This window comes from Halichoerus grypus, chromosome 7 (assembly GCF_964656455.1).
Source record: "Halichoerus grypus chromosome 7, mHalGry1.hap1.1, whole genome shotgun sequence".
Classification (NCBI taxonomy): domain Eukaryota; kingdom Metazoa; phylum Chordata; class Mammalia; order Carnivora; family Phocidae; genus Halichoerus; species Halichoerus grypus.
Genome location: NC_135718.1, coordinates 152,039,083 through 152,064,667, shown reverse-complemented (window position 1 = coordinate 152,064,667; position 25,585 = coordinate 152,039,083). Strand labels below are relative to the sequence as shown.

General features: G+C 40.3%; 2 protein-coding genes across 2 annotated transcripts; one reads left to right on the top strand and one right to left on the bottom strand.

Annotated features, from left to right (window-relative positions):
* Window positions 1-406: 406 nt before the first annotated feature.
* On the bottom strand, window positions 407-1,348 carry LOC118521308 (olfactory receptor 10J3). Its single transcript, XM_036069767.2, has one exon. The coding sequence runs from the start codon at window positions 1,346-1,348 to the stop codon at window positions 407-409; it is 942 nt and encodes a 313-aa protein (XP_035925660.2).
* Window positions 1,349-22,322: 20,974 nt separating this feature from the next.
* On the top strand, window positions 22,323-23,254 carry LOC118521341 (olfactory receptor 10J1-like). The gene is given in 2 exon segments (XM_036069833.1): window positions 22,323-22,968; window positions 22,971-23,254. Coding segments are annotated over 2 exon segments (930 nt in total).
* The last annotated feature ends 2,331 nt before the right edge of the window (window positions 23,255-25,585 follow it).

The window sequence follows — 25,585 nt, the reverse complement described above, 5'->3', positions numbered from 1 at the left end:
AGATTTATTTATTTATTTGTCAGAGAGAGAGAGAGAGAGAATGAGCAGGGGGAGGGGAGAGGGGCAGAGGGAGAGGGATACGCCAACTCCCTGCTGAGCATGGAGCTGGATGTTAGGCTCAATCCCAGGACCCTGGAATCATGACCTGAGACGAAGGCAGATGCTTAACTGACTGAGCCACCCAGGTGCCCCACTGATTTATTGATTGACTGATGGCAAGCCACTTTTTATCCTCTCTGAAGGAGGGCATAGGAAACCATGACAAACTCAAATGGAAGCCCACAGTTTTGGTCCCTTTACTTTAGTCTATTCTTCTTGATCTTGTATTTAGAAGCATTACTGAAACAGCATAAAACCAATATATATTTACAAAATCAAATAAAAGTCTTTCAATAATCTCTCCTTGTTAAGAGGAAAGGAGCTTCCACCCCACAGCTCTGTGCAGAGCATCTTTGACATCCTTGTTCCTCAGGCTGTACACAACAGGGTTCAGCAAGGGGGTGATGACTGTGTAGGTCACGGAGATTAGTCTGTCCTGCCCCAGGGAACTCTGGGACTTGAGCTTGAGGTAGATGATGGAGGCGCAGCCATAGTGGACGATGACCACCGTGAGGTGGGAGGCGCAGGTGGCAAAGGCCTTCTTCCGGCCCTCGGCTGAAGTGATCTTAAGGATTGTGGAGATGATGAGGATGTAGGAGATGAAGACCAGGCCCATGGGTAGGACTAGGACACAGACACTGACAACAAAGTTGATGATCTCGTTGACAGTGGTATCAGCACAAGCCAGCTTTAGCAGGGGCCTCACATCACAGAAGAAGTGAGAAATGACAAAGGCGTCACAGAAGGGCAGGCCAAACACAGATGTTACCTGGACAATGGCCATGCCCAGACCAATTCCCAGTGATCCGCATGCTAACTGGACACAGGCCTCTTTACTCATGATGACCGAGTACCGTAGGGGGTTGCAGATAGCCACATAGCGGTCGAACCCCATGGCCGTGAGCAGGAAGCAGTTGTTGATGCCGAAGGTGAGATAGAAGAAGAGCTGAGTGGCACAGTCTTGGACAGCAATTGGCTGCTGGGGGCTTAGGAGGCCAGAAAGCATATGGGGAATGATGGCCACAGTGTAGCAGGTCTCAGAGAGGGACAGCATGCTCAGGAAGAAGTACATGGGGGTGTGGAGGTGACGGTCCAGATGAATAATAGTCACGATGACAATATTGCCAGAGAGAGTCAGCAGGTACAAAGTTAGAAAGAGAGCAAAGAAGACAAGCCTGTGCTGCCACCCAAAGGTGGAGAACCCTTCCAAGAGGAACTCAGTCACAGCAGTGGAATTTGGCATTGGCATTGAGTGGGGTCTAGGTCTGGACAAAGGACAGGTGTGCTGAGCCAACTGTGAAAGAGAGTAGGCTAAGTCAAGGCCTTCAGTAAGAAGTGTGTCCACTGGCTGAGCAATGCCCTGGACCTCAAGGGTCATCGGTATTGCCTTTGCCCACTCTCTTCTTTGGTTCTACAGAAGTGTTACCCCAGGACGCTGAGATTGATGGCAGAGAGAGATCTGAGAGAAAAAGTAGAGACAGAGTAAAGGAAAGATGAGTAGAAGTAATTACCCAGACATCAGAGAGGTGAGTCCAGGTGAAGGAAGAAGCTCAGCACTATAGTTCCTCCTCAAACACTCTTGAATTCACTGGGAAGGATCCAGCGAGGAACAGTAACTAAGATGGAAGACAGAATATAGCTGAGGCTGATATCCTTTCAACACTGGTCAGAATGCACTGTCACTGCCAAATGCCCCAGCACCATCCTGCAATGACTTCTGCTCCTCCAGAACCCTATCTAGGTCCTAGGCTTCACTTCCCTAAGCCCTGAACATAAAACTCCCCAGTGATCGTGAAAGACTAGAAATGGGAGCATTTCAACAAAAAGTTTCTCCTGAAAACCCTGCACCAAGTATCCTCTAGGGCCATGGACAATGGTTTGATAAGGCATGGCAGGTATTCAGCTTATCGTCTTGAATTCTAGCAGAAAACAGGATGGAACAAATCCAAGGATATCCCTTCAAGTAGGGAATGGGTTTTCCTAGTGTGAGAGCAAAGATAAAATTCATCTAACTGGAGAAGGACCAGATGTTCTATTTTTTCCTTCAATTTTGCATATCCCAAGTTGAGAGAGGGATAGAAATGAACTCATCTCATGTTAGCTCAGAACTGGAGACTATACAGTGGCAGGTTTAACCTTGTCTTTAAACCCATATCTACTCCTGATAGAACCCACCATGTTTAACCATTACCTCCATTCAGAAAGCTAAGAATCATCCTTTTCCATGTGGGAAACAGTCCCTCCTGAAATTCTGTCCTTTCTGTCCCCTCCTCCCTGTGCTTTCTAACAACACCCAACTTCTGAGCACAAATAATCATTCTCTGTAGGGACTGCAATGGTCTCCCATGCAATCAAGCTTCCTCATTGCAATGACCTTGGTCCAAGTCCAAGCCTGCCTCCTGAATGTTGTCATAACATTCTTTAAAAAAAAAAATCTGCTTATGGGATTCATCCAAAGAATATGAAAACACTAACTCAAAAAGATTTATGCACTCTTATGGTTATTGCGGCATTATTTTGCCAGCAGCCCAAGTGTCCATCAATAGATGAGTGGATAAAGATGTGGTATATATACACAATGGAATATTACTCATCCATAAAAAAGAATGAAATCTTGCCATCTACAACAACATGGATGGACCTAGAGAGTATAATGCTAAGTGAAATAAGTCAGAGAAAGACAAACGCCATACAATCTCACTTACATGTGGAATTTAAGAAATAAATGAACAAAGAAAAAAAGAGATAAACCAAAAAACCAGACTCTTTATTATAGAGAACAAATTGATGGTTACCAGAGGGGAGGTGGTGGGGGAAGGGGTGGAATGGGTGAAATGCACACTTACGGTGATGAGCACTGAGTAATGTATGGGAGTGTTGAATCCTCTATATTGCACACCATAAACTGATGTAATGCTGTATGTTAACTCTACTGGAATTAAGATAAAAAATTTTAAGATCTGCTAATGGAGATTTCCTGCATAAATTCCTTCAGTAGCCAATCAAAATTTTAAGCATAATATTTAAAATCATTTGTAAATCAAGTATAGTAATACCTCTTGGAATCACCATATTAGAGGGGTTAGTGTATTTGAAGAGTTTAACACAGCACTGGATAGGGGTAGGGGTCTTCAGGCCAGCATTCCAGGATTTATAAACAAGCCTGTGATTATCCAGCCTTGATTTTATAAATTTCATCATTTCCCTTCCAATTGCTCATATGGATTTTTCATGTGCTTTAAAAATATTTCTTGAAGTGCACTGACCAGATCCATGTACTGCTAATAAGTACTATTCCAACACAGGTGTGGATCTGGTAGAACAAGATTTTTAGTTTTGCTTTTAATCCCACTCTTGAAGATGCCCAACATTTTCTTTCTCCCTTAGATCACAGTGGCCCATCCAGCTAATATAGCTAAGAAAAACCTGTAGTGACATCCAGATTGCGTTCCCAGGTTATAATGGATAGTTCGGAATCTGTCACTAGAAAACCACAGTTTTCATTATACTTGCACACTTACATTGAAATTCATCCAGGTTATTCTTATAACTTAATTTCACTGTCCTGGCAAAATATTTTACTCATGCCTATAGCCTAGAATATTTCTGTTTCTTTCCTCCTCCAGACCATTAGTCAGTTCTAAATTACCAACACCTGAAACAACTCTATTCCAGCACCATTATGCAGGTAGACCCAGCAGAAAAACCAGTAAAGGGGCACAGAGTGGGATGGGGAAATGAGAAACACTGGCAAGAGTAGGATTACTCATTTAGGGTGTTGGAAATGGAGGTGAAAAGGAGAGAGACAAAAAGGTAGGGGGGTACAGATGGTCAGCAACCTCGAAATTCAGCTTATCTTTGGCTTTGACGTTACTACCCTTTCTTCCTTTCAAATAAATGATCAAAAAAAAAAAGAAAAGTGAAACAAAGCCTGTCCCTGACCCAATCTTGGATGAATATTCTACTTACATTTTTTCTCCAGGGAGAACTTTTTTCTCATTTTTCTCTGACCTTTTTTTTAAGTCCACTGTGAATAATAAAATTTTGCTTCAAATCCAAGCAAAACCATTTTTTCAGGGGATCAATGTGTTGAGTACATCACCAAGTGTGAGTGCAGTGCTGGTATCACGAACACAAAGATAACCAAGCAACGGTCCTTGCCCTCACGGAGCTTAGATTTCTGAACAGCTTTTTGAACGGGACCCAATTAGAGGTCCCTCAAGTCTCATGTCCCTCCTCTCTCCATTAGTTCACATATCCACACTTCCAAGATGATAAAAATCTCAAGATTCGCGAGGAGAGATCGTGCCGCCCCTTCTACAGACCGTCGCCGGCTCCGTGACAACTCCACGACAGTCAGCCCGCACCATCCCGCAGATACGGAAGTGAAACTCACCAGCGGTCTGCTTCTCTGCTCTGCTGAGAGTCACAGCCCTCCACTCGGGAAATGTGACTGCCTGCAATAAGAGATATGTTTTGTTTTGTTTTTTTAACTAATAGTTACAAAGCATTTCCCAGATTTTTGTCAATGCCCTTCCTGAAATTATTTAAAATCCATCAGTGACTTGAGTTTAGATCACTGTAAAAATATTGCTATCCTACTAAAAGTCTACGAATTTTCTTATCTGAGGGTTGCTAACATCTTACTAAGCAGAGCTGTGGTTTAATAGAACTCCTCCTTCACTGGCTAATCTTGAGATACCACCCAGAATGTGATACTGAAAGGGAACTAGAAAGGAAAGAAATAATGCATCGCCCTATCTTCCAATGCCTGGGCCTACAAGTGAGGGACAGAACAAGCCACACTAAGTTCCTCTAGATTCCCACAACCTCCTCCGACAGAAGCTCCTCTTTGGGTCACAAAGCAGTAACTCTGGCTCGAGGTTTCTTAACAAGGTGCAGATTGCTTGTCCCAGACTCCTGGGTCTCTCTCCCCAAAACAGCACTGACTACTCCCAAGTGACCAATAGCAGAGGGCACGATCCAAACAGCATGGTGTCTAGAGACCTCATTACTCAGGAAGTTCATTTCCTAATCCCGGGATTAACATTTTGAGAGATAGAATTGGCTTGGCTATTAGGAGAAATCTCTAGGGTGAAAAGGCTGATTTCAAAATTTGTTAGGTTGGGCCATGGTCCTGCTAAGGTATGTGTCATACTTTCTGTCCATTTCTCTGGCGCCAAAGGAGAGGCGCTTAAGACCTTATGGAAATGGTTCTTCATATGTGGTGCAAGGGAAGCAACAATTGTCAAGCAGGATTTAAGCATGGACCCCTGTGTCCGTGTGCAGAGGGCTGACCTTCAGATATCCCGCTTGAAGCCAGTTTAAAGTCCCAGGGTACCCTCAGCAATCCAGGCTCTGACTTCTGTTGTAAGAACTTGAAACTTTTTAAAAAAGTTTTAACTTAAATTCCAGTTAACGTAGTGTAAAATTAGTTTCAGGTGCACAATAAAGTGATTCAGCACTTCCCTACAACACCCGGTGCTCATCCTCAGTGCATTCCTTCACCCCCATCACCTGTTTCACCCACGAACCCCACAACCACCATCAGTTTCTCTACAGTTAAGAGTCTGTTTCTTGGTTAGCCTCTCTCTCTTTTTGCCCCGTTTGCTTGTTTGTTTTCTTTCTTAAATTCCACAGATGAGTGAAATCATATGGTGTTTGTCTTTCTCACTTTTACACCTTTTTTTAAGTTGAAGTATAGTTCACACCTGATGTTCACATTAGTTTCAGGTGTGCAACGTAACTATGTGTTATGCTGCGCTGGCCACGAGTGCGGCCACCATTTGTCGGCACGCAACACAGTGACCATATCGTTATGTCTTCTATGCGGTGCCTCTCCTCTCCGTGACTCACTCTACTTTTAACACATCTCTCTCATCTCTGCTCTGCTTGCCGCACACCCTGCATCATTCTGGAGCTCCTGGTTCGGTTTGGCCAAAGGCCTCAGCCTTACCCGGCCACCTTCCAGATACCACATCCATCTTACCACCCACAGACCACACAGATGGAGCTTTAAACGAGGTAAAAGTTGGCACGCAGCTGTCACGTATTTTTAACTCTTTAGTCATATTCGTTGCATTGATCTTACATTCCTAATTCAATTGTAAGCACCTTTAGAGACTCTCATCTCTTCTCTCAGGGTACTTACAGCTGCTCCTAATCAAAGTAATTACTAACACTTCTGATACATGCTTCTTATACGCTAGGTACTAAACTATGCAATGTACATGTTAACTGAATCCTAACAATAAATCTATGAGGCAGCATTACCATATGCATCTTCAGAAGAGAAAACAGGCACAGAGATGTTACGGAACTTTCTCTAGGACACGGAGCTGATAAAGCAGAAACCAGGACTTAAACCGGAAATCCAGCTTCAGAAGAAATACAAGCACAAGTCTGGACACAGAGTAATTCTCCATAACTATTGGTTGGATGGAATGTAACTTGAAATTGTGCCCAACAGTGGTACTGCTGGTTACAGTGATCCAGGAAGGCAGCTTGGTTATGGTGGAAAAGGAGCAGATTAGTTCTGTTTACCACGCTTAGTGTCCAGATCTGCCACTAACCTGGCTGGCGTTTGGATGGACTCGTCTCTGATCTGGTCCTCCTTCTCCATCTGTGAGTGAGGATGTCACAATGTGACGATGGTGAGGACAGGGATGCCTCGCCAGATGGTGCCCTCACTCTGCATCCTTCACGTGGCTTCATGTAATGCACAGTAACACGATGCAGTAGATGGATATTGAATATTACTATCCCCATTTTACAAATGAAGAGACTAAGGTTAAACAAGAGAAGTGGAATAAGTGGGCTTTCCCAGAGTCCACCCCACCCCCACTCTTCACATGCACAGAAAACCAAAGGACCGAATTCTCTCTCTTCCATCTCCAAAGTGATGTTAGAATGACTATAATAGGTGGTGTATCTTCTAAGTCAGCAATTGATTGAGGGACCAAGATTCCATAAAGAAAGGACATAGAAATTTTAGCCTAAAACCCACTGCTTGCAGCTTCTTCAAGGAGCTATAATTTGTTGCTTTCATCAAAACACTAAAACAAAATGAGAACATCTGGCTTCAGGGCTACCCTCTACGTGAGAGGGTAAAGTGGAAGTGAACCCTAACAAAAACTAGAACCAGCTTCAATCTCACTTAATCCCTAATTACTAATATGCTCTCCCCCCTAGTCTAAGTACCTGCTAGGAGGTAAAACAGGAAGATCATGAACTGTAGAGACTCAATTTATCTTTACAACTTTCTCACACAGGCTGGGGATAAGCAAACCACTACCCGCTGACCCAGGAACCCGCCATCTCTTTTCATATAGCCTACAAGCTGTTACGATGGTCTTTACATTTTGTAATGATTGCAAAAAAGTTTAAAAAGGAATACCATACAGTGGCTAACTGAACATAAGAAAAAAATTTTTAAAAAGGAATACTATTTTGTGACATGAAAACTGTATGAAATTCAAATTTCTGTCACCATAATTAAAGGTGTTTTCTTCTTTTTGTAACCATAGTCACACTCACCTGCTTATGTACCACCTGTGGCCACTTACGTGGTACTATTAAATGGCAGCATTTAATAGCTGCGACAGAGACTTTGGTCCACAAATCCTAAATTATTTACTATCTGGCCCCCTTCAGGAAAAGTTTGAGAACTCCTAATATAAAGTGTCCAGGATGCAATAAAAATGCACTAACCATACCAGGACAAAAGACCAAAGGGCTAAGAATTAAGAAGGAAAAAAATAAAAAAGTCACTGTATTAAAGTTATTAGATACAACTCAGATAAATAGATTGTGGGAGCGAGTCCTAAAGTGACCCACAATCAGTCACATCCATGGATAATCCTCTCCTCTTGAGTGTGGGCAGAACTGTGACTTGCCCCCACCCAACAGAGTACAGCACAGGTGATGGGATGTCACTCCTGTGCTCATGTTACCTCCTATAAAAATCCATCTTAGCAGACAGGAGCAAGAGACCCTCTCTTGCTGACTCTACAGAAGCAAGCTGCCAAGTTTTGAGAGGACTCCCAGGAGGTCATGTGGCAAAGAATATGGGCACCTTGAGAGCAAACAGAGAAAACACAGCCTCCATCCTAGAACCACAAGGAATGAGTTGTGCCAACAGCCACATGAGTTTGGAAAATAACGCCAAGGTCCAGAAGGAAATACAGCCCAGCTGACACTCTGATTTCAGGTTTGTGGAGCCCTGAGCAGAGGACCCAGTCAAACTATACCCAGAACACCTGACCTGTGGGAACTATGACATAATACATGTGTGTTGGTTTAAGCTATTACATTTGTGCGTATTTGAGAAATATGAGAAAGTGAATGTAAATATGTCACATGTAAAAAATTGTGATTTGTTATGAAGCAATAAAAAAACTTATTGTGTTGAAGAAAATAGGTGACAGATTGTGGAACCACACAGAGAACTGGAAAATATTTTTTTAATAAAGTAAAAACATCAGCAGTAAAAAATATAACTGAAACTAAGAACTTAATAGTTTAACAGCACATTAGAAAAAAAGTAGAGATAAAAATCAGTGAATTAGAAGTCTGTCAGTAGAAGATATCCAAGCTGGAGCACAGAGAGGGGGAAAATGCAGTATATATCAAAGAGTGAAAGAGCCATACAGAACCCAGCGAAAGGTCCAGCATGTGTGTAATTGGAGTTACAGGCAGACAGGAGAGAAAGAATGTATCAGAAGCAAGAGATGAAGAAACATGGCCACAAGTTTTCCAAACTTGAGGAAAACATCAACATACAGAGTTACCCTGAACTACATGCAAGATAGCTACACACACCTCCCCACCCCAACAAAATGGGTGTAGACATATTGTGTAAAATGGCTAAAAGAAAGATTAAAAGAAAAAGTCTTAAAAGTAGCTAGAGGAAAAAAGATACATTATTCTCAAGGAATACCAGTAAGACTATGAATTGGCTTCTTAATGGCAATAATGAGAAACAGAAATCAATGGAATGCCATCTTCAAAGTGCTGAAAGGGAATGACTGCCAAATGAGAAGTCTGCACTCCAGAAAATATCCTTCACGAAGAAAAAAAGGCAAAACGAAAACAGCTTCTGAAATGGAAAAAATTAGAGAATTCCTCATCAGCAGACTTTCATTAAAGAAATATAGACTTCTTCAGATAGAAGGAAAATCCAACCAAATGAAAATAACCAAAATAAATTTTAAATAACAGAAAAAATAAATGTATGGAAGTATCAATTAATATTATGCTTAATATTATCCAATAAATTAATGTCTTGTGGATATCTAAATATTTGTGGAATTAAAATACACAATAACATTAAAATGGGGATAAATCAAATTTGGATTTCACAAAATCTTTCCTTGGTCCTTGAAATGCAATCTATAAAAAAAACCATTAATATGATGTATAAATGACAAATAAAAGGAAAAGGAATAATAAAAACACTTGGTTATTCCAAAGTAAGATAAAAAGAGACAAAAAGTACATAAAAAATGGGAAAAGTAGAAAACAAATCCTAACTTGGTATATTTAAACCCGAAGATATCAGTAATTTCATTATAAAATGAAATGTAAATTTCATTACATGTAAAATTAGAAATTATAAATTTCATTATATATAATAAAATTTAAATTTCATTAAATGTAAAATAATAATCCAATTAATGGGAAAATATCATGTAAACACTAATCGAAAGGAAATTATTGTTTTATGTAAATATCAGAAAAGAAGACTTCATGTTTTAAAAATTTGAGGCTGATTTTATGACCTGATATCTGGAGCCTGGAAAACATGCCACATGTACTCTAGAAGAATAAGTATTCTGCTCCTTCTATGTGTAGTTTTCCATAAACGTCAGGTCAAGTTGGCTGACAGGGCTGGTTGTTCTATAAATTACTAAAATCGAATTATTGAACTCTCCAACTGTGCCTGTTGCACTATTTCTCCTTTCAATTCTGTCCTTTTTGCTTCACAGATTTTGGGGCTCTGTTCTTAGGTGCATATACATTTATAATTTTGTATCTCCCTAACATACTGACTCTTTTATAAGAAATATATATGTCTCTTGTAATATTCCTTGTCTGAAAGTCTATTTTGTCTGATATTAACAATAGCCATTTCTGCTCTCCTATGGTTACTGTATGCATGGTGTATCTATTTACAACCTTTACTTTCAAAGTATCTGTGTCTCAGATTCTAAATGTACGTCCCATAAACAGCTTATCAACTATATCTTGCTGTTTAAAATCCAATCTGACAATCTTTCCCCTTTTGTTCTGAGGATTCGATGTATTCACTTTTAATGTAGTTAAGGCTGTGAATGGATTAATGCTTTTCCTTTCGCTAGTTGTTTCCCGAATTTCATGTCCTTTCATTTCTCTTGTTCCACTTTTACTGCCTTCTTTTCTGTTAAAAACTTTTTTATTGTACCATATTGATTCTTCTGTTGATCTTAAAACTAGATTTTTTTTTAGTGTTTGTCTGATGCTTAATTAAATTATCACAATGTAGTTCAGGTTAACACAGAGTTGATTTCAACGAAATACAGCAATATGGAAATATGGCTCCATTTCCCCCCCTTACTCCTTTGCACTATTACTGTCCTATAGCATCTTTAATTTTTATAAATCCAATTTATAAATCCATATGGTATTATAACAATATAACTGTTTCTAAATAATGGTATTTTTAAAAAAATTACTACGGGAAGAAAATTAAAAGGTAGACATAAACACACACATACACACTCCTCTATGATGACTTATATATGTTACAGAGGCAGCATTTCTGGTTTTCTTCGTTCTTTCCTATGGAAACAAGTTATTGTCAACTGTCATTTCCTTTCACCCTAAAGAACTTCTAGTATTTCTTAGATGGTAGGTCTGCTAGCAACAAATTCTCTCAGTCTTTGTTTATCTGGATACACTTTAATTTTTCCCTCACTTTTCAAGGATGTTTTTGCTAGATACAGATGTTTCTGTTGTTGTTAAAGTCTTTCCTTTTGGCAGTTTGAATGCCATTTCACTATCCTGTGGTCTCAATTGTGTTTCCTGTTAAGAAGTCAGCTATTAATCATAGTTTTTTCTCTGTACATGGTGAGTCACTTTTCTTTGGTTTTCAAGATTTTTGTCTCTGTATTTGACTTTCCGCAGCTTGATGTCTTACATATGGTTCTCTCTGCATTTACCCAACTCAGGATTTGTTGAGTTTCTTGAAGCCATTAATGTTTTTCATCAAATTTGAAGTTTATAACCATTATTTATTTAAATATTTTGTTCTGCCTTGTTTTCTGGGAATCCCATTACACCTATGTTGGAGTGTTTACTTCATCCTACGGATCTGTGAGAGTCACTTTGTTTTCATTCTTTTGTTTCTGTACTTCAGACTGGATTATTTCTTTTTTTAATATAATTTTTTGTTTGTTTAAGTAGTCTCCACACCGAGTGTGGAACACAATGCGGGGCTCGATCTCACGACCCTGAGATCATGACCTGAGCTGAAACCATGAGTCGGATGCTTAACTGACTGAGCCACCCAGGCTGCCCCTCAAGACTGGATGGTTTCTACTGTCAATTTTTGGGCTCCCTGGTTCTTTCTTCTGCCGTCTTACTTCTACTGTTGATAGCATTTCAGTTATAGTTTTCAACTCTAGAATTTGCATTCCCTTCTTTTCTATGGCCTCTACTTGAGGCTCCCTATTTGTGTGATTGCTGCCATTCTATATATATAATTTTTTTGAACAGAGTTTCCTTTAATTCTTTGACTATATTTATAAAATCTGCTCATCACAACTCTGCTGTAAATGGGCCCATTCAGAACTAACTTCTACTGACTACATTTTCCCCTGAATTTGGGTCACACTTTTCTGTTTCTTTACACAACTTGTAATATTTGGTTGGTAACTGAATATATCATAGCAACTCTGGAAAATTTATATTTTTAAATGTCAATCATTGTTCTTTTCCATTTTCAGTTATTCTTTTCAACTTAAATGCAGAGACTGCCGTGTATGGATGCTGATGTCTGCTCAGTTTCTCAATTATGTTTATCTTTGCAGCCTGGCTTCCCAGGGGTTTCCCTGTGAATACATAGCTTAACGGTTATCCGATGATTTGGGCAGAGATTGTATGTAAACCCCTAGAACCCATACCCAAACACCTAGAACCCATCACCTCTGCTGATTAATCCATGTGCAGGCTGTTGGATGCATTCAAAATTCCAGCCAGTTCTCAAGTCTCCCTTGGGCATTCATAGTTTCTCTGAAGCTAGAGATGTAGAACTTATTTCAGCCTTTCTACGACTCTCACATTTTCAGGATCTCTCAGTTAAATTTATAGCTTATTTTTTCCTCACTCAGAACCAAGACCACAATATCAGAGTAGCGGAGCTGTGGGTTTCTCCCCAAATGAGTCTGCATTAAGCCAGCAAAGCTGCAGGTTTTTGCCCAACCTCCAGTGCAAATTATAGACTGAGCTTTCTGACACTCAAGCTGCTGGGTTTTCCTGCCAACCCCAAGCAGATAAAACTACAGTTTCTACCCTCTGCACTGAGAGGGGAGGCGGGGCTGGGGGCAGACAGTGATGGGAACATCCCCAAATGAAAAGAGCACATACTCTTGCCATTTTTACCTGAAGCTCTAGCAATTTTTGGAGCATTAATGTTTCTTAATGTGTTATCTGCCTTTGGTCAATTTCCAGTGCCCTTAAATCATTGCTTATATCATTTCATTTTCTACTTGCCTTTTTTTTTTTTTTCCAGAACAGAGCTGTTGGCCTCACTTGCCACCATTACTACAAGTTCCGTCTGCCTCACTTTCTCTCACTGCCTCCCGATCCATAACTAGTGACAGATTCCAGATTCATAACATTGAGAACCAGGGGAACGTGTGCAGGGATTTATTCTAAGTTTGTTAGAGGAGAAAGAAACATAATGTTCAGACAGGCAACATGTATCGATGTGTGCCCTTAAGTAGAGATTTTGTACTCCATCTATCTGCTCAAGGAGATAGGAGTAGCTCTTACAGTTTGCTCAGCTGCTGAACTAAAATATGGACTCGAGAGTGGAGAACTTAATAGTGTCTGGTCCCTGCAGCCTGTGGTTGAAGTCGTGAGATATTACCAGTGAACGTCTCCCTGATTTCAATAGGGAGAATGAGGGCCGGATGAGTCAAAGGTCAAGTGGCATCACAAAGCTGTCAGAGGTAAAGACTATGTGTGGTTATGGAAAGAGGTAACGTAGTAACAGGAATTGCTTGCTTATGGAGCTCCTTGGTGTATCTAACTGATTATGGTGTTCCTAAGACCGAAACAGAAGGGAAACTATATAATAGTAATCTATATAATAAATACAGACCTATATAATAGTAACAATATATAACATTTATAATATAAATTATATCTATCTATATATAATAGTGACAATACATTTTAAAATTATCTAGGGCTGGCGAACATAACCCTGACTTGAGTTCTGTGAACTGGCTGCAGTCTAAGATTGGGTAAGAGACTATGATTCGCTATTATAATGAATTAAGTCAGGATTCTGTCAGGCCCCCAGAGGAGGATCACAGTGCAGAATCCTCAGATTTTTGTAAAAAAAAAAAAAAAAAAAACAAAAAACCATACGTTCTTTCCCTAGATTGGAATTCTTCTGAGAAATGCCTCCTGAATCACTTCTGAGTCCTGGAAAAGGCAGGTCACTTGACCACCTACCCTCCGATGCCCGTTGTGAACTGGTCTTCCTTGTCCCGCGAGCCAGGGGTGCTGCGCCTGCCACCCTGGTCCCAGCTCCCGTCATGTTTGCGTGGGATAATCCTCCCCTGGTTCCAAACTTGCTCTTCTCCGATTCATTTTCTACTTCTCCACCAGACGCTTTGAAATGCACATCTGACTGTGCTCTTCGCCTCCTTAAAAGCTTTGCTGGCTCCACATCGCTCTACAAACTTGAAGTGCGGCAAGGCCCGCACACTCACGGCCTCTGGTGCCTTCTAAATTCATCCCTCCCTCAAGCTTTCTGGGCACAATTTGGCTTTGTTTCAGTTCTTGGAATGAATTACTATCAATAATCTATCAAGTCCTTCACTCATGTTTTTCTCGGTCCTAAATTCTCTTCCCTAACTTCACCTTGTTGACCCTCATTCACCTTAGAGACCCCAGCTCAAAATCATTGCCCAGAGAAATATTTAGACTCCCCAGACTAGCAAAACTTCACCCCCTTTATTATATGCTCTCATGAAATGCTGTTTTTTTTGCCTTGCAGCATTTATTTTTGTTTGTAATAATTTACTGGTGAGATTATATGTTTGAAAACTGCCCGGTGTAGACACTGTACGCTACACAAAGATGCCTAATCAAGGTGGAAAGTGAGAGATAAAAGCAGCCCACTGTCCATTTGACAAGTCATACACCCTTGGTATAGAGCTCCATCTGTCCATATGAAGGGATGCTCTTTTCCTAGCTGCAAAAATACACTGTCTCCTCACCAAGAGGTGTGCATGCAGCTGCACCTACCCAGAAGAGGCTCCTTTTACTAATCTGCACAAAGATACCCAATGGATTAGCAAGCGATGGCTCTATTTGCTTCCCTCCTTGATGAGCTCCATGAAAGCAAATACCATGACTGTTCTTCGTGCACTTGGACTGCCAATACTTAGCATAGTGCTTGCAACATAAGTAGATGTGCATTAATATTTGTTACTTCAATAAATTGAGGTGTGATCCTCAGATGTAGAATAATAGGCATGTATTTTATTTTTCATGTTTCTTCTGGGTTCCTTAGATTTTTGACAAAACGTATTTGTTTCTACAATGCAAACTGCTCTTGTGAATCAGTACATAAAGGCAGAGTTTTGTTCTACTAATTGCCCAAGATCCTAATCAGGCCCCTGGGATGGAGCCTCAAGCTCTTTCTCTGCTGCCACTTGTGTCCTGGAATGGTTCTCAAGGGCAAGTCTCTGAAGTCCTGCATCAGATGGATTCAGGAATCAGTCTGTGAATAGGGTTTCAAGAGGCTTCAACTCTGCAGGAGGATCTGCGGAGGCTTGAGGAATCAGTGCTCTGGGCCTTGAGCTGGCCACCACACCCTGAGCTTCCTTCAGACACCCAGGAAATGCTGCACGTCTAGACCTGGGGTTCAATGTCTCCCTCACAGGCCTCACGAAGATTCCCATTCTGAGTTTTTTTTTTTAAAAAGTCCAGATGCATCTGCAAGTAAGAGAATTTCTCTCGTGTCCTTTGCCAACTTTGCAAGAAGTGGTTGTTAGTAGAAAAAACAGGAGAGGAGAGTTGATTTTAAATTTTCTAAGCTTCTTCATTTTCCTGTTCTGGCTGTCTGGTGATTTTCTTAAACATTAGTTTCACACTTTCCCCATGTCTCCCCTGATGGCTGATTGAGTCCTGGTGCCTATAACGTGCCATTGAGTATTCTCATGTCTGTAAGTAAATAGTGGGGGGATCTATTAAAAATCATAGAGGGAGGAGAGAAAATAAGACAGCCTTCCTAACCCCAGAGTTGTCATCTACCATCGATGTCCCTAGTGTCTTGAGTGAATGAGGCTGAGGGTCAAGCAGTTTCATACAGCTGTTTGCCTCCTTCCCTAAAACCTGGACCTCATGCCTGAACATCCATTCAGTAGGGTTTGGATTCCATGCAGGTGTATGGATTTGGAGACATACTTGTGTTTCACACCTGGTCTTCTCAATTACTACATAATTGAGTATGATGAATAGTTTACCCTTCTGAGCCTCACATTCTTCATACATAAAATGAGACTATTTTATTTCCTTGTAATTACTAAACTTTAAACTATTTAGCCTGTCTTAATAGGCTGGTATATATTTTGGGGCATCTGGGTGGCTCAGTCGGTTAAGCATCCAGCTCTTGATTTTGGCTCAGATCATGACCTCAGGGTCGTGGGATTGAGCCCTGCATGGAGCTCCGCACTGGGCATGGAGTCTGCTTGAGGTTATCTCTCTCTCCCTTTGCCCCTCCACGCCCCCCCCTTTCTCTTTTTCTCTCTCTTGCATGCACATGGTCTCTCCCTAAAAAAAATAGACTGGTATTATATTTTAAACAAATGTTAGTTTCTACATTTTGGTTTCTAATGACCTCAGACAACTTTATCATTCTATCTGAGGTCTATATGCTGCTTTGACTCCCTTTACTTATAATGCTTAATCCCGGTTCAGGTTCTTTGCCTTGCTCTCATTTAGCAGTGTAACATGGGGACATCCAGATCACTACTTCCAGAAAATACACTTGGCAGAATATGTGTGTGTGTGAGAGAGGGAGAGATGTGGATGTGAATTGGGCTGGAGCTGGAGACTCTAGGGAAAGAGATGATGAACTTGCAGCAGAAAAAGAGAAAGGGAACACCAATTCCTCTGAGACTTGCCCTCCCCTCCAGACATTAGTAGTTATGTTAGGAACTAAAAGGAAATTGAGTAATATGTACCAAGTCCATGTTCTTTCACAGAGACATCAAAAACTCAGAACAAGATACAGTGATTTCTTCTGTTTCTTAATGTCTTCCTAAAGAAGGCTCATCCACTTCCTTGTGTCAGTGTTACACGTATCAGTAGCTCAGCTGGGGCAGAAAGGTTCTCCTCCAGGATAAAGGTCTCTTAAGAGCAAAGGACTCAGTACAGGGCAAGGAGAGCTGGGCCCCCAGGTTATCTTTGCCATGAACTAAATGTGTGGTATCAGGCATCCTTTATCCTTTTTGGGATTAAGTTTCCCCACATTTCTACCACATCATTACTCCTGAGTAGATGTATTATGACTTTGAAGAATAAAGGAAAAATGTAAAATGTAAAAGAAAACACATATAAATTTCTATAATCTTTTTTAAGAAAAGAGTTATCCACCAAAAGTCTGACTGAGGATTGGAAAACTAACCCAAGATTAATGGTCTATGTTGATGATGATGGTTTGCCAATATTTAGCTCATCCATCCATGTTTTCCTATTGTTCCTTCACGTCTTTTTTCTCTGGAAGTCTCTCAACTTCTGCAACTTAATGAGCCTACAGACTCTATCCCTTCTTGTCTGCCTGGACGCCACATCTCTGTCTGTCGCTTGAGTGCTTCACAAGCTCCATGTGTCTGAAAGGCCCCTGATGGGAGAGCCCATGTCCTCCACCTCTCACTCCCTCCAGCTCAGAAATCCTTCAGTACTTTGCTCTGTTTCCACTTGTCCATGTCAGCACTGCTGGATGAATGTGGCGCAGCTGTGGGGCTCCTCCTTCAGACCAGAAGCACCTCCAGAGTTTTCCTTCACTTATCAGTTCTGTTGACACAGTGATCAAAGGCTTGACAGACGGCAAAAATTGAGTTAAGTTCTGGGGATGCAGAAACAACTAAGTATGATCTGTCATCAAAAAAGGTACAATCTAGTTGAAAAGTTAGATAATAAATCATTTCAATTGAATGTGACAAGTGTTATCATGTAAGAATGAGAAAGGCTGAGAGAACCGAGATGGGAGGGATGCCTTGATGGAAAGATGGTGAGGAGAATGACCCCAAGGGACGCTTAAAAGAAATTGAAGCTATCCTCCATCTCACTGCATAATATATATTTATTGTGGACACTTTGGAAAATTCAGGAGAGAGCAAAAATTCACCCATAATTTTACCATGCAGAATCATGCACTACTAACATTTACATGATTTCCCTTCAGCTTTTTTCTATGCACATTTTCATGTAATTGAGGTAATTTTGTATATATCACATCCTGTTTGTAACTTATTTTCCATTGAATTACATAATTTTCATATGCATCATTTAAAAGCTACACAAGTTTTAAAATATTGTATGTTTCTATTTACAAATGTCACATATATTCATTTATATATTTTTTAAAAGATTTTTTTATTTATTTGAGAGAGCGAGCGAGCGAGCATGAGGGGGGGAAGAGGCAGAGGGAGAAGCAGACTCCCCGCTGAGCAGGGAGCCCAATATGGGGCTCAATTCCAGGACCCTGAGATCATGACCTGAGCTGAAGGCAAACACTTAACTGACTGAGCCATCCAGGTGCCCCCATTTATAAATTCTTAGTCTTTTTTGTATTCAGACATGTTCACAAATACATGAATATAGATCTTTACTTTCTTTACTATATTGGGTTCATATGATCCTTACTGTTTTGTGGTATTTCTCCCATTTAATAATAGCATGAACACTCTTGATGTATAACGTTAATTTTTTTATTGTAAAATAGAGTATAAAGAGTTTATAAAATAAATGTACATTTTAAGAAAAATAACAAAACAAACACCTAGCTACCCTCTGCCCAGGCTAAGAAACAGAAGATCACTATAAATCTAGAAGTCTTGTAGATGTTCTTTCCAAATACTTCAAATCCTCACCAAATAGTCACAATTGTGAATTTCAGGTTAAAGCACTTGCACATTTATAAAGAAACAAATTATCCCTAAATAATATATTAGCCCTGCCTTCTTTTGAACATTAAATGGAATACACACACATCTGTGATTGGCGTCTGTTATGCAACATTATGATTTTGAGGTTCATGCAAGTTGAAGTGTGAAAATGTAATGAGTGCCCTTAGCGATCTTTAACAGTAGTCTGTAGACCTGTCCTGTAAAGGACCAGGTGGTAAACACGTTAGTCTTGCAGGCTGGCCTTACAATTTCTGTTGGACTACTCAGCTTCACTGTCGCAGTGTGAACACAATCCACGTACATAGTGGGTGTGACTGTGTCCCAATAAAGCTTTATTTACAAAACAGACTGCTGGTCCATGGACTGTAGTTTGCCCACCCATGCTCTATAATTAAATCATTCGATGCTCTATAATATATTGTCGGTTTACTTCAATTTATCCTTTCTGCTTTTGAAGAATATTTGTTCATTTCAGCACTTCTTCCCCCCTATTATAAGCAAAGCTGTTTTAACTTTGTGTGTCTCTGTAGTTGTTCTGGATTAAATTCTAATGGCTCATCGGACCCGTTCATTTTCAACTTGAACAGCTAATGTCAAACTGTTTTCCAAAATGATTGTATCAATTTACACTCCTCAGGAGCTTCCCCGGCTCTTTATCTGTGATAGCTTTGATTTTCTGCAGTCTGATGGGTGTGAAACTGTGGCCTGTGGTCTTGTTTTCCCCCGGCTACTAATGATGTTAAAAATCTGTTCACATGACATCTGTGCTTCCCCTAATATGAAATTCCTACACACTTTTAAAATCTATCATTATATTAAGCTGATCTTTTTTTTTCTTTTTATGTTTAAAGCTCTAAATACCCTAGATACTAGTGCTCTACCTGTTGTTTTTGTTGTATATATCTTTACTTGTTTCTTTTTTTGGAATTTGTTTTGAAAAATGGAAGTTAATGTTTATGTACCAGAATATCATTATTTTCTGTATCTTTTACTACCCCAAGCTTTATAAATATTCTCATATATTATCTTCCTAAACATTCCATAAAGTGTTTTGTTCCTTCTTAGGTTTTTAATACACTTGAAATTAAATTTTTTTATGGTGCAATCTGATTTCACTTTTCCCCATACAGGTACCAACTATTTCATCATTAATTGACTACTCTGTGCTTCCCACCAGCCTACAGTGCCAGCTCCGGTGGGAAGAGTCCCCGTATTTCAGAACTCTGTGTTCTCCCAGTGGCGTGACTCTAGCTCCATGCCAACACCGCACCTTCTTAATTACTGTAGCCTAATAATAAGTAATGATGTTTGAAAGGCAAATCTTCTCTTCCTGTGTTTCTTCAAGAGTGTTCTGGTTTCTCTCAGATCTTTGTACTTTCATATAAATTTTAGTGTCAGTTATCAATCTAGCAACCAACCAACCAAAAACAATCCATTTGAGATTCTGATTGAACTGCATAGAATTCATAAATCATAAATCTAGGAATTTGTAGATATTTTTTTTTGGATATTTTTAATTTAATTTTATTATGTTATGTCACCGTACATTACATCATTAGTTTTTGATGTAGTGTTCCATGATTGTTTGCATATAACACCCAGTGCTCCATTCAATACGTGCCTTCCTTAATACCCATCACGGGGCTAACCCATCCTCCCACCCCCACCCCCAAAACCCTCAGTTTGTTTCTCAGAGTCCATCGTCTCTATGGTTCGTCTCCCCCTCTGATTTCCTCCCCTTCATTTTTCCCTTCCTACTTTTTTTTTTTTTAACATATAATGTATTATTTGTTTCAGAGGTACAGATCTGTGATTCATCAAGTCTTACACAATTCACAGCGCTCACCATAGCACATACCCTCCCCAATGTCCATCACCCAGCCACCCTATCCCTCCCACCCCCCACCACTCCTGCAACCCTCAGTTTGTTTCCTGAGATTAAGACAGATTTTTGATTAATTGGAATCTTCACAATCTCAGATCTTCCAACTCATAAGCAGGGTCTTTTGCTCCATTACTTCAGTCTTTGGTGTCTTCTTTAAGGTTTTGTGATTTTCATAAAGATCCGTATTCCTAGGTACTTTTTATTTTTAAGCTATTATAAGTGATAGTCCTTTTATATTTAATTTGCTATCAGTTTGTTGAAGTACAGAAATTTGATAGATTTTTATACCTAAATTTTATAGCAGAAAGCCTGCTAAACACTCTTAATAATGTCAATAATTTATCAGCAGTTTCTTTTGGATTTTCTATGTACACAATCACATCATCTGTAGAGAATTTCTTCCTTCTCAATCCCTTTATCTTTAATTTGTCTCTTGGCTTACTGGATTGGCCAGAACATTCAGTACAATGTTGAAGAGAAGTGGAGAAAGCAGTCACCCATATCTTGTTCCTAATCTTAAAGAGAATCCTTCAGTATCTCACCACTAAGTATATGTTGGCTGCAGAATTGTTGTACACACATTTTATCAGCTTAAAGAAAATCTTTTATTCTTAGTTTATTAAGGGTTCTTATAAGTAACACTGAATTTTAAAAAAATTTTTTGGCAGCTATTGAAATAATCATACGACTTTTTCCCTTTGAACAGTTTATTGGAGGAAATATATAATTGGATTGTTTTAATGTTAAACAAATTCCACATCCTGAAATAAAACCAACTTGGTCATGAACGCATTTTACACATTGTTGGATGTGGTTTGATGACATTTGTTCAAGAATTTTACCTGTGAGACTGGCTTGTTTAATTTGTCAAGATAATTCCAGCTTCGTAAAATGAGGTGAGGATTTCCTCCTTATTACCTAAAATAGAAATTATGTATCACATTGAAATCGACTTATCCTTGAATGTTTTATAGCACATATTCATAAATTTATCTTGGCCTAGAGATTTATTTGTAGATTTTTCACTCCTGTCTTTATGTCTTAAAATAGTTTTCAGGTTTTCTACTTCTTTATTCAATATTGATAAGTAATTTTTTTTTCTAGAAATGTATCCATTTCATTGAAGTTTAAAAACCTATTGAGGTAAAATTGTTCATAATGTTACTTCTCATCTTTCAGAGTCTGAAGCTTCTGTCCCTTAACTCATAATCGAGTTTATGTCTTCACTTGTTTTTCTCGGTCAGATTTTCACGAGTTTACCTGAAGTTTATAAACTTTTACCTTTATGGATCTTCTATATTTTCTCATTCACATCTGTTTCATCATTATTGTTTTTTTCCTTCTACTTTATGTTTTTATAACTTCTTAGAATGGATTCTCATTAATCTTCTGTTTTAAGAAACAAACAAGCATTTCCAATGATAAACTTCCTTCCAATAATATTTTGAATGCATGGTACATGTCGTGCTACATGATTCTTCTATTACTGCTCAGTTCTAAAGATTTTCTAATTTCCATTATAAGTTCCTCTTTGAACTATAAGTTAGATTTTCAAACATTTCCAATTTTTCAAGTTTTTTGTGAGAGTTTCTAACTTAATCACATAGTGGACATTTTAGGAAAATCCAGTTTTAAGAAATTTTTGAGACCAACGTCATGGGCCATACATAGGGTCAGGTGTCCTTGAAAAGAATGCTTTACCTCAAACTTTCAATTAATGTTGCTCAGATTTTCGCTATCTTTACGTCAGTTCTAGGACTGAGTCTACCACGTTCCTGGAAAAGGCAGTTGATTCATGAAGTTTTGAACCAGGTCTTTGCGATACAGAATCTTTGCTCTTGATGGTGTGCTCACCAGGGGGCAGGGTGGTCTCTGGTGTGAAGGGATGGTGTTGACCTTCTCTTTACCTTTCTGATTTGAGATCCTCAATGAATACAGCCAACCACACAGAGGTGAGAGACTTTGTTTTCCAAGGTTTCTCCAACTTCCAAGAATATGAACTCATACTCTTCGCTGTGTTTCTGATCGTGTACATCCTAACTCTGGTTGGCAATGTCATCATTGTGACTATTATCCGTATCGACCACCACCTCCGCACCCCCATGTACTTCTTCCTAAGTGTTCTTTCTGCATCAGAGACTTTCTACTCCCTGGTCATTATCCCACGCATGCTTTCTGGCCTCGTAGGTCTGAGCCAATCCATCTCCCTGGTGGGCTGTGGGACTCAGCTCTTTTTCTTCCTTGGCTTTGCCATCACCAACTGCTTCCTACTAGCAGTAATGGGGCTTGATCGCTATGTGGCCATCTGTAACCCACTTCGTTACTCAATCATCATGAATTGGAGGGTCTGTACCATCCTGGCATCCTCGGTCTGTGCCTCAGGGTTCTTGCTCACTCTGATTCAGGCTGTGGCCATTTTCAGACTGTCTTTTTGCAACTCCCTGATTGAGGATTTCTTCTGTGATGTTCGGCCTGTGTTGGACCCAGCCTGTGCTGCTCCAATCATTAATGATACCCTGACCTTAATTATCACCCTGTTGGCCCTCACAGCCCCTCCCACCTTCCTCTTCATCTCCTAATCCTCATCATCTCCACCATCCTCAAGATCGCCTCAGCTGAGGGCCGGAAGAAGGCCTTCGCCACCTGTGCTTCCCATCTCACGGTGGTCATCGTCCACTATGGCTGTACCTCAATTGCCTACCTCAAGCCCAAGTCTGAGGACACGAGGGATCAGGATCAGCTGATCTCAGTGACCTACACAGTGGTAACACCTTTACTGAACCCTGTGGTGTATATTCTGAGAAACAAAGAAGTCCAGGGTGCTCTGAGGAATTTGGTGGGTAGGAAATCCCTTCCCTAAGATGAAATCTCTACCCTATAAACAGGCATGCATGTTTTCCAGATGGAAGCTCATAGGTAAAGTTATAGAGCCCGGTTTCAAGCGATTGGTGAAATCGACATCACAGCTAGGGCCAGAGCAGAACTGAAGTGAAGCTGGGGACCAGCTTCTAATAATTGATTCTCACTTCCTCAACCTCTTTGTTAACATAATAAAAACATAAGTCACCCTGAAGACTTGTAAAAAGACACCTATTGGCCGTAATCCAGGGGATAATTACAGGGTCAGAGGGTGATCTAGTGTTTATCTCAAGCTTAAATTTAAAGTGACCAGTCCACTTTGCTGAAGTACAAACCACATTAAAGTCATACATGACTGAATCTTCTTTTAACGTCAAGTTGGATGTTTGAACAAGTGGTTACTGGTAACGATACTGTGCCAAAAACTAATCGCCTTGTGTTTTAAAAAGATAAGCAAAGCAAAGACAGAGATATCTTTTAGGAAATGGGTTTGGGATGAGCTAAAAACCTTCTAGAGAGAAGATTTTCTAGCAACCCCCTGCAAACTTCCTGTTACTCACATGTGGGGTACCAAAGGAAAAGGATCTGAGGTAGAAGAGAAGGGGAGTGAAGTACAGAAGACTCCTGGCCACACAAGACAGCCATGGAGCCCTGGCCATGTGAACAGAGTGCACAGACCTGGTCTGATCCTTTGCTTCTTCAAGCTGAACATAAGCCACATGAAGGCATCCTTGTGGGGTTGAAAGCAATGGCTCTCCCATGGACAGGATGACCAGTGGGCTCAGAGGAAGAGCCCACAGAAGGCTCAGGGAGCAGACTGCTGAAAAGAATCCTGTGAAACTGACTAACAGAAGAAAAATCAGAGGTGGATCCAAATGAGAGCTTCCAGTCAGAAGAGAGTAGGAGAAGGCAGAAGGACAAGGGGACAGTTGGTGGGGCAAGAATTCGGGAAAAATCCTTTGGACTGGGTCTTCTCCTGCCTTTCCTAAACCAAGTCACAAAGGCAAGGGAAGAGAGTTCAGTGAGAATATGAAAAAGTGTCAACAAAATTCCTTTCTGATGAATTAGGTAATATTACTCCTGAAAAGCTAAAAAAAAGTCAGAGGATTTTTGACATGAAAACTTCCTTGAGGTTAAAGCAACTGAGTTAGAAATGGAATAATAAAAGACTATTTACCGTTCCTCACGTCAAAAATATAAAAATGAATCAGGGTGGATTTTAGACTCAATTTGTGAGACAAAATTGGTGTTGGGTAACATGATGATGATTAGCAGTTGTAACTGCTGAGCAAATCAGAGTTACTACACTGAACTGTTTGTAAAAAGATACACAATCAATATGTGAGTACATGGTATTCTCAATGTAGAGTATTTTTGAAATGAAGAAATATCAAAATGTGTAAAGTGATTATGAATTTTATAGGCTAAGTATGCAGATACATAAAAACCTAACTTTTAGAAGGTTCTACAATTTAATTAATGTTGTCATTCTGAGCTCCCAATCTGATGGATGGAGGAAATCACCTGGTCCTTTCTATGCAAACTGGGGCAATTTAGTGAATAAGGCACTTTATGAGTAACCATAATTAAATTCAAAGTCCTGCTCCTCCCCCTTCTTCCCCCATTCTCCTTGGGGTGAATCAATCAAGTTCTGGTCAAGTCTTCTAGGGATGCCTGGGTGGCTCAGTTGGTTAAGCGTCTGCCTTCGGTTCAGGTCACGATCCCAGGACCCTGGGATCGAGTCCCACATCGGGCTCCTTCCTCGGCGGGGAGCCTGCCTCTCCCTCTGCCTGCTGCTTCCCCTGCTTGTGCTCACACGCTTTCTGACAGATGAATAAAATCTTTAAAAAAAAATCTTCTAGTTTTCTTGGCATAGAGGAGAAGGAACCTACTTAGTCCATGGAAGGTTCCAACTGCCCCATGTCGGTTCCTATGAAGATACATGACCCCCAGAAGCCATCTTGGGTGGCATCTATCAAGAGGACTCCGGTGTCGTCATGTTCTTTAACCAATGTGGTCCCTGCACCTCATCTTCCTTATGACTTTTCTAGGGCCTCTGGCCTGCCCTCAGCCACTTCTTGAAGACATCTAGGCATTCAGCTGCACCCTGGTCCTGTAATGAATAGGACTCAGTGGGGTGTTCCCATGCCACCCACCCGGATGCATCACTCACTCATGTCTGCTCCACCAGGATGCCAGCTTTTTCTAAGAAGCTTCTCTGTGAAGTGAGAGCATACCCTTTCTGCTTTTATCAGATACCTCACCCTTCCACCCCACAGCAGGACTTAGCTGGCAGGTGCAAGACTGGGTCTTCCCTCATATCCAGCTAATT